Source organism: Denticeps clupeoides, chromosome 10 (genome assembly GCF_900700375.1).
Source record: "Denticeps clupeoides chromosome 10, fDenClu1.1, whole genome shotgun sequence".
NCBI classification, from domain to species: Eukaryota; Metazoa; Chordata; class Actinopteri; order Clupeiformes; family Denticipitidae; genus Denticeps; species Denticeps clupeoides.
Window position 1 is genome coordinate 6,915,009 of NC_041716.1, and position 14,569 is coordinate 6,929,577.

General features: G+C 41.9%; 1 protein-coding gene across 2 annotated transcripts in view; it reads left to right on the top strand.

Moving 5' to 3' along the window:
- The window catches only part of LOC114798189 (kazrin-A-like), a 167,808-nt gene that overhangs the window by 137,124 nt on the left and 16,115 nt on the right, over positions 1-14,569 (top strand). For both annotated transcript variants that reach the window (XM_028993671.1, XM_028993672.1), the window contains exon 5: positions 11,131-11,322. In XM_028993671.1, coding sequence (XP_028849504.1) covers positions 11,131-11,322 — 192 coding nt within the window. The remainder of the gene's footprint in view (positions 1-11,130; positions 11,323-14,569) is intronic.

The window sequence follows — 14,569 nt, forward strand, 5'->3', positions numbered from 1 at the left end:
TCAAGACTGAGATTTATGTTATGCATCACTTCAAAATCTCAGCCAGGAGTTAAATTGGGTTACTATCTGGTGGCATCCAATAGGTGATGTGCTGAATCTTTACATGTAAATGTACAGCATTTAACAAATGCCCCTATCCAGGGCAACTTACGATCAGTAGTATTTGACCAATTTTCATTTCATTCAGTGGAACTTCAGTATTCTGTGAACATTGAATCTGAAAAGCTCTGTACACCTGAATGATTGATTATGATTCTGAGGGTTCTGGCTATACCATGCAATAAATTATTATACAAGAACAAAAGCAAGGTTTCCTGATTCATTCATGTTGGTGTAGTCCGTAGCAGATGGTCATATTTAATTGGACCCAAGTCTGTGAGAATGACCATCTTTGAACCTTTCACACAGCACCACGAAGAACTACAGTTTCGTCGCCAGTTGGGACATGAGACAACTTGAAAACATGCCAGTAAACGCGAGTTTCTCTACTCATTTATTCAGGCTTAGTTTCTCACCCTTCTTTTAAGAACAATGTGACCTGAAACCAGACACCAAGCATCGGTGTCAGGTGACGGAGGCCCGGATGCTCTGTGAGATGCGCGTATCAGTGATTACCATAAAGGTCTATCTGGAGCCTTCCAATTATCAGGCCTAACAGCAGATATGTAGCTGGCACAGCACCAATGTCTCTAACGTATTCCTCTTTTTCATCATGACCAATTAATATCCCCCCCAGTTCATTCACAGCATACATTCCTTGAAGAAGAGCTTTATTTGAACCTGAGCCAAGTAGCCTGTTTTTCCCTCTTGCAGTGTTTGGTCCTGGCTGAAAAGTTTTCCATTCGTTTTCATTTGGGAAGTCATTAAGGCTGGAGCACTTACAATTAATTCTGGTTGCAGCGAGCTACAATGAAAGATAATTAAAAATGTAACTATTCACAGTGCTGTCAAAGTTGGAGCAAACAACAGACCTCTTTTAAGGACGGGGAAAGTTGTGCTCACCTGTAAACTGAAGCAGGAAGTGTGAAGATTATTTATTTACTTATTTTTTATTGGAAACACATTCACATTTTGTGCACATAAAAGGCATTACAATTAAAAGGCATTACAATTAGAGGCAGTGGTGGCCAAGTGGTTAAGGAAGCGGCCCCGTAATCAGAAGGTTGCCGGATCGAATCCACTGAGTGCCACTGAGGTGCCCACACACAATCCCCACACACTGCACCTGTCATGGCTGCCCACTGCTCACCAAGGGTGATGGTTAAAAGCAGAGGACACATTTTGTTGTGTCACCGTGTACTGTGCTGCAGTGTCTCACAATGACAGTCACTTCACTTTCACTTTCAATTAGAAACTCAAGCTCAGAAAGGTGTGCCAATCATAAATCCAGTCGTCATCCTGAGTTTATGAATTTCAAATTTGCACGTGTGAGAGAGATATGACATTAAGTGCTGGCTGAATGATGTAACTGCTCCAGAGCTGATATGGACATCATGCTGTACTTGTTCTTACTGAACGCCCCCATCATGTGCAGTTAGGTCTCCTATAGTCTAAACTGTCACTCTGGGAATGGAGCACTTGGCACAATATGCTGGTTCATCCAGCTTTACCTCACTGATACAGAGGCTGGGTTGGTATATGGATAATATGCTGTTTTATGAAATGACCACTGGTTTCACTGAATCATATAAGGAAACCAAAAATATGATCTCAGATGCTTAGCATTGCAGTCAGCACCCAATTGCCATGCTCTGTTCAACACTGCCCATGATGCATTTAAGTACTTGTGCTTTTTAAAAGTAATCAGTAATTCTTAATCTTTAATTCCCACGCCCTCTGTTCCCTAGTAAATGGGATAATAAGGAATGAGATTCAGTACTGGCTTGTGTCTGTTCAAGGGTTCTCTGACTCCTGACCTTCGACCTCAGAGGATGTTAGGCAGGCAGTGGGCTCCAGCGTTTGGTTTCATTAGTGTCTCAGACCTCACCCGCTGGCTGGCTGGTGTGTGTGGGGGAGGCAGTAGGATCAAGGCTGGACCTCTGCAGTGTAATTATCAGCCTGTCTGCTATGGCCTCTGTCATTACCTTCCTGACAAAGAAGTCCAGGAGAGTGTGTGCGTGTTTGTGTGTGTGTGGGTGTGTGTGCGCGCTGCTCAGGTTTTAAATTTCTTTAGCACCCTAACCCTATCCTTGCCTGTGTATTATGGTGCTGAACCAAAATTCATAATACAAGACTGTGCACTACATGTGTTTTTTTTTTACATTAAATGATACAACATCAGTGCTGGTGCTGATATTGACCAAAGTACCATATTTTTAAAAATCCAAACTTTTGGATTAATAATATATTAAGATGGTGTTTACATCACTGTCTGTATCTCTACATAATGAAATGAAATTTTTATTAGTAATTATTGAAATGTTATCATCCTCTAATCTAAAAATGTCAATGGATGACTGAGTCTGACAAACCTCCACCTTTTAAACATTTAGCATTAAGGGTGTGGTTATGGTGGGGTGCAGTGTGGGGGTTGTTCATTTGTAGACATGGTTCATTCAACTAACTCAGAAAGAACCACTGAGAAAATATCCATCAAACGCAGTGTTGAAAATGTTTTCAAGGACACCATCAGAAAAATCTGACCAATAAACAGACTCTGTTGGTTTCCCGTGGTTGGTAATCATGTCAGATGACCTTGTATAAATAAATAAAAGTGCTCAGTGTTTTTCATGGCTGTTCTGTGAGGGTTTTTAGAGAGGTCTTTTTCTGTCTTTATTCCCAGTCGAGGCATTAGACAGCTTCTGTTTGTGTTGTTTTGGCATTTTGTCTGCTCTTCGAACTCTGCTCTACAGCGATAATTACGTTTCAGAAACGTCTGCCATTCCAGACCTTTTATTTAGGACATTATCAGGCACTCTGTTCTTTAGCTGAATTGCTCCAATGTCCTCAGATGTCACAGTTGTAATCATAGTGACCAATGACAGAAGGAAGTTGCTGGGACCTCAGTGTTAGAAAACAGTCTGAAACATGTTGTACATCAACAGAAACACTATTTCAGCCACACTAAGCGCGTTGATATACGTTACTGAAGCTCGTCGATGTGATGCTGAGGATGTCCTAGTAAATTATTTCACTTCTGATGCTTTTCAGCCCAAGGCTGGCACTGTCACTGACTGCTTTTCCATGCTACATGTCATTCCTGTTTATATTTTACATATTGTTTTTGTCATAGGCGTGTTTTAATAATAGGCATTTTTTATCTGCTTAAATTTTATTGTGTCTCGCAATCCAAAAGGATTCCAACAAGGAAGGAAATTAAGGAAATAAGCATTTCATTTGCCAAGTCATTGTTTTCATGGCGGCAGGGTGATTGACAAATTCATATGACAAACGGCGGTTTAATACATGAAACAAGGACATGCAGCAATTCAAGATGGACAGTCAAGGACCCAACGAGGACATGATACAATGGGCATTCATTTAGAACATTTCACATTTTAAAATGATCAGGGCAATCAGGAGCACGTCAGACAATACTGAACTCCCTTAATATTCCTCCTCATTCTACCTCGTTTCTCTCAAACCTCTCTTGGCTAAATAAAGACAGAGGGATCATCCACACGCTACCACAGTTTAACAAGCGCATTCATGGAATGTCACAAGTAATGAATCACAGAGCGAGTGTCTGAACATGACTCGTGTGGTAATAACGAGAGACAAGTTTTAGGAAGCAGTGTCTAGACCCATCTGTAGGGTTCTCTGTGGACCCGTTCCACCTGTTAGCAGACCACCTGCCCTTCTGTTTCCAGCAAGCTGAAGAAAACCCAACACTGCCACCTATCTTCCAGTGTCAGGAGTGTCTTATCTTCTCATTAGATAAATTGATATATTAATTGGAAGGCCTGATTTGAATTCTGGATTCATATCCTAACATAATCCTAATTTCTTTCCTAAAATTTTGTGGACAATGTAAACCCATGAGATTATCCTGCAGGTTTACAATACCCAATAATTCTTTGTTGTACTAGAACCACTGTACCATGCAGAACCAGTGATGTAGCACAAACTAATTACAAGACAGTTATCATTGTTCATTTGGTTGGCCAGTGACAGCCTTTTGGAGGAAGAACCGAACTTGTCAGTGATTTTGAGGGTCTAAATGAAATGACAAATCAAGCTGGAGAATCCTTTGGCTGCTCACAAAGTGATTGGTTTCAATTGGTGTGTGAAACACATAGTTTAGTAGAATAAGGGCTTTTGGAACCACTGGAAAACAGTTGGATTCAAAGCAGCTCACTTTGTTGGTTGACATGCCTGTAAACATCTGAAGTTTGAAAAAAGAGGCCTTTGTGTGGAAAGCATAACCTTAGAACTGTACCCACATGAACTACCCAGTGTCACCTGAACTAAACAAGAGGATTAAAGAGGCATTCGACCCACACGTGGGAAAGCAGGGTGCAACTGAAGAACGTGACCAAACAAGGCAGTGATGATTAACTGAAATGGCCTGGGAAAGGTCACTGTCCTCACTGAGGTGATGAAACTTGACAGGGGTTGATATGAAGAAAGAGGCTTTTACAAGCCTCTCCTCAAGCCCAGTGACGTTCCTCTGACAGAGCATAAGTATGCACGCCCCCAAAAAAGCACATTTGCATAAATATAAAGTGACTTAATCGGGTCACAGTACTGTCGTATGACAAATCCTGCATTAGCTAAATGTTAAATATTTCCTATGGATATGAGGGCGGTGGTCATGAAAATCTAATAGTACTTTAAGACATGGTACATGGGGTGTATTTCCTAGTTAGTTGTTAGTAAATAGTTAGGAGCCAGTAGGCATGACTTATGGCTCAGATGGCTCACTTCCAATTTCTTGAACCTATTCCTGTTGACACGTCCCAGGTGAAAGTGAAGTTATTGTCATTGTGAAACACTGCAGCACAGCACACGGTGACACAACGAAATGTGTCCTTTACATTTAACCATCACCCTTAGTGAGCAGTGGGCTGCCACGAAAGGCACCCGGGGAGCAGCGTGTGAGAACACTGGCACCATGGGATTCCAAGCCCCAACCTTCCAATTACGGCTCCACTTCCTTACCCGCTAGGCCACTATTGCCCCCGTCACTGCTCCTTACCTCTAGATCTACATGTCCAGGTGTAGTGCTGCATGTTACCTCTGTTTGCCTCTGTTCTTCCACCCCCCTAACTTGCTGTCAGCGGATTTCACAAGTGTGATATCTGGTACCATATCAAACATGCAGATGATTGACACTTAAATTACAAGCATTACAATATGTGAATATGACATTAACTATATGCCCTTAAATATGGCTCCTAAGTTATTTGCAACTTGCATTTGTATGTGTTACTTGTGGTGGTAGTGGCCTAGTGCAGCGTTTACCACCCCTGTTCCTGGAGGAACGTCTTCACTCCAGCCCTCAGGTGCTACTTAATCGTCTAATAATGAGTGGAGCAGACTGTGAAGATATGTGGGTTTGGAACAAAAACGTCCTGGCAGATGTTCTTCCAGGACCGGAGTTTCGAAACACGGGCCTAGTGGGTACCTTTGCCTCTGAACAAGAAGACACGGGTTCAAATACGGTGTCTGATAAATGCCAAAATGTAAAAAAATTATCTAGGCATAAGGGATCAATCCTCTGTTGTCAACTTTTTATATTCACCCGTTTATATTAAAGTGAAGCACCCATATACAAAGCAGCTGATGTTTTTTGTTTTAAATGCATACCACTTTCCTCTACATATACATATGATATTCCTAAAGGGTATGCATGTTTAATATAGTATTTTCGTTAGACCTTTAACTAATTAGGGTGATTACTGTCAGGAATGACAGGACCCTCAGCCATTCAAGAGTCTTTACAGGGCCTGTCAGCATCTCCAGTTGAATTATCATTTAAAAACAATGTGGCATTCCCTGTTCAGGCAAGAGAATTTACACATGCAGGGGGACATTTGGTACTGTCCCACTTCACAGAGTCCTAATGAAAGTATGTTAATTCTGATTGCGATTAGAATGAGCAAGCTTCAAATTTAGTTGCACACTCACCAATTCATCACATTTTAGCCAATTTGTGAACTGCCAAATTAAACTGGCCATTAGATCCAATCTCTGCATCTGCTCCATCCAAATCTCTGCTGCTCAACTTCAGAAGCACAGTAGGCTTTAATCAGATAAAGCTCTTGAAAAATCACCACTGCTCAGCCACTGCAAGTCCTACTATTTAAAAGGTGCTGTCAGCGCATCTTCAGAACGGCATAGAAATACACATTTATGCCTGTCCAGAGCCTGTCCATCTGCATCCTTCTTCTGTAAATACGACCAGGTGCCCAACCTGAGGTGTCAGATGTGACCGAGTAAAGCTTTCATGGGAGACAAACGGGCGCAAGGCACTCTGGGGGCAGGTGAGGAGGTAGCAAATGAAATCTTACTTGTGGGCTCACACCTGCTTTCCAGATAGCATGAGTGTCTCTTAAAGACACCTAGCACGCATGTCTTTCCAGGAAATATTTTGCTGTTATTCTGCGTAAAAAGCACAACCACTCTTTCACTTACTAATCACGCTAACAGCCATCTTCGGGCCAACTTGTCACCATTTCAGTTGTGCACCTTTGTATTCAGGGTTGAATGTATTAGGGTTTCTGATATCAACTACCAAGCTCTACCAGCTCAACTACCACTACCAGCTCAACTACCAAAAATGTGTAGACTATGAACATAACTGTGTGTGTGTATGTGCCGACACACTGGTTCCCATGCTTCAGAGGTTCACTAGTAGCTCTGCCCCACAAACATTCCATTGTAACCGTGGTAACAGTGTATGCTCTGTGTTACGTGGGAGCACGTTCCTGTCATTCCTCCTGAGTAAGATCCCCCTCATTGCTCTTCCTGCCACCGTGGGCGGTGCAATTTGGTAACGGATCACAAATTTACCCTTCATCCAGTTAACAGGAGTGCAGGGAACGTTGTTGTAATGTTCCCTGTATATATTTAGGTGCCCTTGCCACATATGACAAAGTGAAAAAAGACACACCGTTTTCACACATGCATCTGTAATGTATCCAAAGACGGACAGAAAAAAATGCCCTGGTTCATGGCCTAAGGCTAAATTGTGAGCCTTCAACACTCACTCTCGGATACAACATTTTTAGCAGCGGGTTAATTGAGGTTGTTCACAGGAATCCTTTAGCTTCCGACATCAGAAAGGTTTTGTTGTTTTCTACGCCAGAGAGCAAAGAGCGATGCCAGCATCCATACTGCTGCTCAGCATGGCACTACATCTGGAGAATAGACTTTGGTAAATAATACTCAGGGTCTTTTAGCTAAATGATTACAGGCCCCGCCTGGGAAAGGTTTTGGTTACCAGCTGAGAGAGTTCTGATTGGGAATGCTGTGAACCTGAATGCAAGGTCATGTGCAAATATGCAAGGCATCTGTATACTAACACATGTTTAATGGAGAATGTGCACATTGCGGAGTGTGTGTGTGTGTGTGTCTGTGAACCTCAATGGCTGTGCACCATCTGTGTATTGGGTTGCAGGTGCAGTTAGTTTTGGAGAGATACAGAAAGGCACCGAAATGTCAGGCAGACATTTCTGTTTGTGCTGATTTCGTTTATCACTCATTCTGCGACAGCAGACGTGGTGCACCCTGATTTAACCCCTGCGTTTCACCGTGAAGGATTTTCACAATCTGGCCACATTTCTGCAGTTTACAAATTAGTCTGAGCTGCTGCCAGTCATGTGGATTTCAGGTGGAACAGTTTGACAGCATTATTTTCTCCTTGCTGGTTGGTGGACTAGCCTCAAACCTCTAGACTACATTTCACTTTCTTGGTCAAAACTGGTCTTGCGTCAGTTTTTAAAAATTTTTAGATTTCAGTTATTAGTAAAATACTAGTAATGTTTTCATTAAAATTGAAACTAATTACAGAGACAGTCCCCTTGGAGCAACTGGAGGGTTAAGTGTCTTCCTCAGGGACACAGTGGTAGTAAGTGGTGTTTGAACCTGTGTTAATTAGCTATAAATATTCATTCAGCCACATGTTCATCTTTTTTAGCAGAATTGTGATGCTGCTCAACATGTCATTCATTTTAAAACATCCTAACAGATCAACTGGACTGGACTGTCCAGGCAGCCAAGAACAGGCCTTACAGAAAAGCTTTAAAAGAATATTCTTAAAAAGAATAGTTTTGTAATTTGCATTTGTATCCTGTTACTTGTAGTGGTAGTAGCCTAGTGCAGCGTTTCCCAACCCTGGTCCCGGAGGAACGTCTGCCAAAGAGTCTTCACTCCAGCCCTACCTCCATATATCTTCCCCCCATAAGCTTCTACAGCGCCATCACTATCACCTGCTAACAGCACCGAGCAGAGCTGCCCCTCCATCAGCCGTGGACGTAATCCGCTATCGATGCCTGGCATCCTCGTCTCATACGGCGCTATGCAACCATTGTTCCGGTCCTTATTTATGCTCGTTTACAGTGGGGAACAGGTGGCAAAGAGGAGGGTTACTCTCTGAACACGAGAGTCCATTTGAAATATGCTAATGAGGCAGAGAATTGATGGGAATCTCTTCTTTTGAAGAGGCTCCGTGCCTAATTGCGATCAAGCAGAAATACAGGAAAATACAGTTCTTCTGGCCAGTGTTGGCTGTGAAAATCAGTACCTTTATTGCAGTCAAATGGAAATGAGAGCAATTCAACTTTTTCCCCCACTGGTTCAGATGTGATCAAATATTATAATGGGGGCAATTTCAATGTTTTACTCCAAACACAGTCCACAATTGGACCCGAAAACTCATGACTCGAGCAGTGTATTGAACACCCAAACGACTTCTCAACACATTTACAGCTTTTACCAGACACCCTTATCCAGAGCGACTTACAATCAGTAGTTACAGGGACAGTCCTCATGGAGCAACTTAGGGTTAAGTGTCTTGCTCAGGGACACAATGGTAGTAAGTGGGATTTGAACCTGTGTCTTCTGGTTCATAGGCAAGTGTGTTACCCAAAAGGGTCCTACCACTCAGATACATGTTTCTGTCGATTCCCGTTCTTGCTTGTAGCTCAGTGGGTTGGTTCAGTCACTAGTTAACTGTCATAACTGGACTTCCAGAGATTCACAATATACTATGTTACAGATGTTGGTGTATGTTGGGTAATTCATGCCATATAGGAAATCATACTGCATCCAGGAAGGCCTAGTAATATTCACTCAAATCTATTTTAGACAAGTACTTTTGCGCCAAGTCTGGAGATTGTTTGCTAGTGTAAGGGCAAAGCCCCACATTTAGTTTGCAGCACTGTGTTTTGCACCATTTTGAAAATTGTACCCATAGAAATTCATATATTAATAAGCATTATCTTAATTTTTCCATTCTTCTTTGGTTTGAAAAAGGTTTGCAAGGTCAGTTTGATTTCTTTTTATTGGGGTGTGGTTTAAATAGAAGATGGAGGAAGACCCTGAAGAGTGAAGCAGATGAGCGATGGCTCTTATCAACCAGACCAGGGCATGATTTGTAATTCTGCCATGATCATGGCTGTAGAGAGTAAAAACAGACAATGACAAATTGCAGTTTTCTCATTTTTTCTGACTTCACACCCCATCTCTTCCTCCCCCTCACATTTATTTCTCTCTTTTTTCTGAATTTTTTTTTTCCATTGGCAATGTCACCACGAGGTCTTCACTTTAGACATTTGCTCTGTTTATCTCCCTCTCCTTCAATCCTATTTTCATTATTGTGGTGTGACAATTTAGTAAAGTCATTTTTAAATCATATCAGATAATGACAATGAATGGAGATTCAGTCTACTGGCCAATGCCAATTTACACCACATGTAAGTGACAGTGAAGGTTAACTGTTGAGATGTGGAAACTTTCTAAAACACTGCAGTTCATTGAACAGAATCTTAAATATTTATCTAGTCAAAGCAATATTTGGCTACACTCAATGTTGTAGCACCCTTGTAATGTTAAGTACAATGTAACATGCTTTAAAACTAAATCAAGTACCGTGAACTTCCATTATACACTCTAACCTCAACTCTTCTCTTTTCTACATACATAAGATTCAGAACTGCCCTTCAAGTGTACCTCATTTTCGTGGCATAAGGTGTTGATCAGTAGTAGTTAAGGAAGCGGCCCGTTCGAATCCCGAGCTGACAAGGTTCCACCGAGGTGCCACTGAGCAGATCACCATCCCCACACACTGCTCCCCGGATGTCTGTCATGGCTGCTCACTGCTGATCAAGGGTGATTGGTTAAAAGCAGAGGACACGTTTTGTTGTGTGCTGTGCTGCAGTGTTGCACAATGATTATCTCTTCAATTTCACCATGGTTCTGTATACAGACAGAGACCCAACTGGAGTCTGAGTCAGGATCAGGTTTTTCCACTTTGATTCTTCTTGTCTCGCAGTTTTTTCCAGTTCTCAGCAGTGGTAAACCTTTTTTTTTTTTTAGATTATTGACCAGTTATGGGAGCAAATGACCAGGCTGAAGGGTAAACATTGCTTTAAGTACTTAACTTATCTATGATCAGCTAACAGAGTGTTCCAACTTTTAAGTATATTTAAGTATAAGAAGTCACTTGAAAGAAAATGACAGTCTTACACATGCTCATGACCACTTTGAAAAATTTGAAGAAGTAGCTAACCTCATCATGACTGATAACAAGATTAGCCCTGTTACACTGTTTTTGATCTTTTTTTTTTTTAAATCAAAGACATATAGCTGCGACCTCATGACAATAATTAGAAACTCAAACTACTAAGAAACTTACCCCAATTACAGTAGATAATAAATTGAACAGGAATGTTAATATTTGTTCTACATTTAGACATTCATCCAAAAACTGCAGCTTCATCATAACAAGATAAGCAATCAACAAAAAAAAAGGCCTTTTCTTAATTGCATCTGCTCGTAATGAAATAGACCACACCGTAATTTCACTCCTCCTCTAATTATGTTGACCGAGTCTTAGCAACCAGCATCAGCAGAGAGTGTCCAAATAATGCTGGGTTTATCCAAGGCTTTTTGGGAAAACTGGGCTGCACAGACACCAAAATCTCAGTTCCTGCATCACTGCCTTTCATCCTTCCTCTCTCTCTGCAGTGCTGTTGAGGGAGGAGGTGGCCCAACTCCAGGAGGAGGTGCACCTGTTGAAGCAGATGAAGGAAATGTTGAGTAAGGACCTGGAGGAGACCCAGGGGGGGAGTTCTGCAGAGCTCCTGTCAGCCACCGAGCTCAAGGTTCAGCTCGCCCACAAGGAGCAGGAGCTGGACAGAGCCAAGGAGGCCTTACAAGGTGAGTTCATCTCCATTCATGTTTCCCCTTAGGAAAAGGAAACGTAGGAATGCCCTGGTAGTCATATTAAAATCTCCGATTTTTGGGATTATTGACCCTAATTCTGGAACATCTAAATCCACTTCTATCAATACGCCACATTCATAGTTGTACTATTCAGCATGTCACAATTTATATATCACCTCTGTAATACAACCCTGTCTGTCTTTTTGGACATTTTGGAAAGAAAGTGCAGCTTGTGGCGTGGTTGTAACTTTTTCCTACTGCCAAACCAGCCAGAAGCCTTTTCTTTTACCCTTTGTAGAAATTGGGAAGATTTACTTAATATGACATTACACATTCCAAAATAAAACATATCTCAATGGTAGGTAAATAAATGACAGATAAAAGATGAAATTCTTCACAAAGTCATGTTGTATTTTAACAGTTTTTACTCAACATTAATTTGTTCTTTACAAAAGCTGGCATTTTGAAAAATCATAGCTGAGAAACACAGATTAGTGTTAAATTTCATAGATAATTGCACTTCCACTCAGTGAACTGGATTTTTTTAGCTCTAGGTTTGCGAACACTTGAGGCTAAAACTTTTCCTAATGTTGTTGACCCCGGCTTCCTGTTTAAAAATGGTCTGGGATCATTGAGATCTGGGGTTGCATCTTGCTGAAATGAATCCTCAGCTGTCCCGAGCGCTGCCATTCTGTCGGTTACCAGCTCTGAGTGCCAGCACTCCAAATTACTTTGGCAGGCAAGGTCTGCTGGAAGCTAATGTGTCACTCGGTCACATTTCATTAGAAACGTGCGGCGCCTCGCCGGGGAATACGATTTTTGTAATGCCTGTCGCCATGGGGAGCCCTCGCCGACTCTGAGGTAATAAATCAGAATGCGCTGTGCAGTGTTTGTCCCGCAGATGAGCCCTGAGCCGGCCGTCCAGGGACTCTTTGACATTTCGGTGTTCACTCGCAGGATCTCGCAGGATGACATGCTCAGCAAAACGACTGCTCTCTTCCCTCACTGCTTCTCCCAATACATCCGTCCGCCACTGCCGGTCTGTCAGAATTCGCTGTATTTTCCAGAGTTTGCAGTACACTCAGGAGCCCCTGGCCCTAGGTGGTAATAACAGCACTGAATTAGGAGTTCTTTAGTTGGCTTACGAGGTTTGCAGCTTATGAGAGCCGACGACTCCAGTGCGCAATGGGGCTGTGTGAAGGGAATGATCACGATATTACTGGTAGACCGGCCTTAATTAGTTTGAGTCAGCCTGGAGATGGGTAGACATATATTGTATTGGAACTTTTATTGTAAATTACTTAAATTAATTTAATTGAGGTTTAAAATTAAATAAATTAATTTAAACAAGAAATTATGGGGCAGTGGTGACCTAGTGTTTAAGGAAACAGAACCATAATCAGATGGTTGTCACTGAGGTGCCATTGAGCAAAGCACCGTCCCCACACACAGCTCACCAAAGGTGATGGTTAAAAGCAGAGGACACATTTTGTTGTGCTGTGCTGTGTTTCACAATGACAATCCCATCACTTCTTCAGGTAAATGTATCTAATAATTAAAATATTCTTCCTTTGGTGACAATGGTTTTGGTCCATATGTCTACTAGATGCTACATTTATTTTATAAATTAGAGGAAGCCAAATTTATGCAACTCTTATGCAACTCTGATATAGGAACTCCGTGTTCCTATATCAGAACTTCTGCTTGGACAAGGCAGAAACATCAAAGTACATTCTGATTGGTAGGTGGCAACCTTTTTGGGAGTCGAATGCCCAGTTTCATGACTACTCTCTCTCTTTTTCCCCTCCATTGGGGCTCTTTCCTCCTTTGCTTCTTCTTCCCCAGCTTCTGGGATCTGCTCCTTTTTCCTCTCTGCTTCTCTAAGGTCCAGGCTGCCTCTCCGGCTTTTTGTCTCTTTTCCTCTATATCTGTTTCCTTTCCTTTCTTTTTTCTGTAACATTGATACCATTTTACATGCAATATTTTTCTGTACCTACAACAGTAAATCTACCTGTATTAATATATTAGAAACTGTTAATTCTTGTAATTTCTATTTTGCCATGTCCAAGTAACATCAGAGAAGTCAGATGTTCACTCTTCTTCGCCGTTGGATTCTGATTCCGTTTTTATACATGTTCACAGCACTGTGACATTATTTTAGACACAAGGTCTAGAGATGTGGTCTTCACAATTCTATTCAACTGGTGTTTCAAAGTCTAATTATTATATATTAATTAGCCACGGTATATTTATTGACATCAGGGTGTTCCTCATTTTCTCTTGTCCTTTTTTCATTCAAAATTGAACACAGTACCTCGACTCAAAGCCGTAAATCTGCCCAGAACTGCTCACTGTGAACTTCAAATCAAACAGATGTCCATGTGAGCTATAAAGCTAACTGCAAGGTCTGGATTTGTTTGACAAGGATTTTTCCGAACCATGGGCCAAATTGCCTTCAGAATGAAAATGCTTCTTTATCCATGTCTGGGAAGGTGTCCAGATATTTTGTTGAATGAAAATGGGTTCTAAAATGCTGTAGACCTTTCAGCTAAGATTGCTGGGTAGAAATCAGGCCTTGTACACAGATTACATATGTCTGAACCTTCTCATGAAACCTTGTTCACACTTGTTCCCAATCCTGGTCCTGGAGGGCACCAGCCTTGCACTGCTCAGTTATTTTAAGTGGGTGAGATGGATTGAATTATGTGTGTTAAATGCGGGTGAACCCAAAATGCATTTACATTTACATTTAAGGCATTTGGCAGACCCCCTTATCCAGAGCGACTTACAACGTGCTTCCATGTTACCATCAATGAATCAGAGTATTGATTAGTCTGAAGGGTCAGTTGCAATTGCCGGAATTACGACGGAATGAAAATGCACATGCTTTAAGTTTCACTTCTTTTGATATGGCACTTTAGGCATCTGTGGAAAAGATGTTGCCATGATGATAAGTGCATGAACGATTCTTCCTTCTAGTGTAGAGAGCCGTGGCGCGTTAATGTGACATTTATGAAGAGCTTACGGGGCACCGCTTCGTCTCTGAGCTTCGAGATCCTGAGGCGGAGGCGGAGGCGGCTGCGCTCGCGGATCCTCTGAGCCCACGACTAAGCAATGAGTGGACCGTAATCATGGCTGACAGTAATTACATCCCACCCTCAATCATAGGTCCTCTGCTATTCCCAGGGACCAGTAAGAGCTGGCTGCAGGCTGAGAGGATTAGGGATGGGGATCAGGTGTG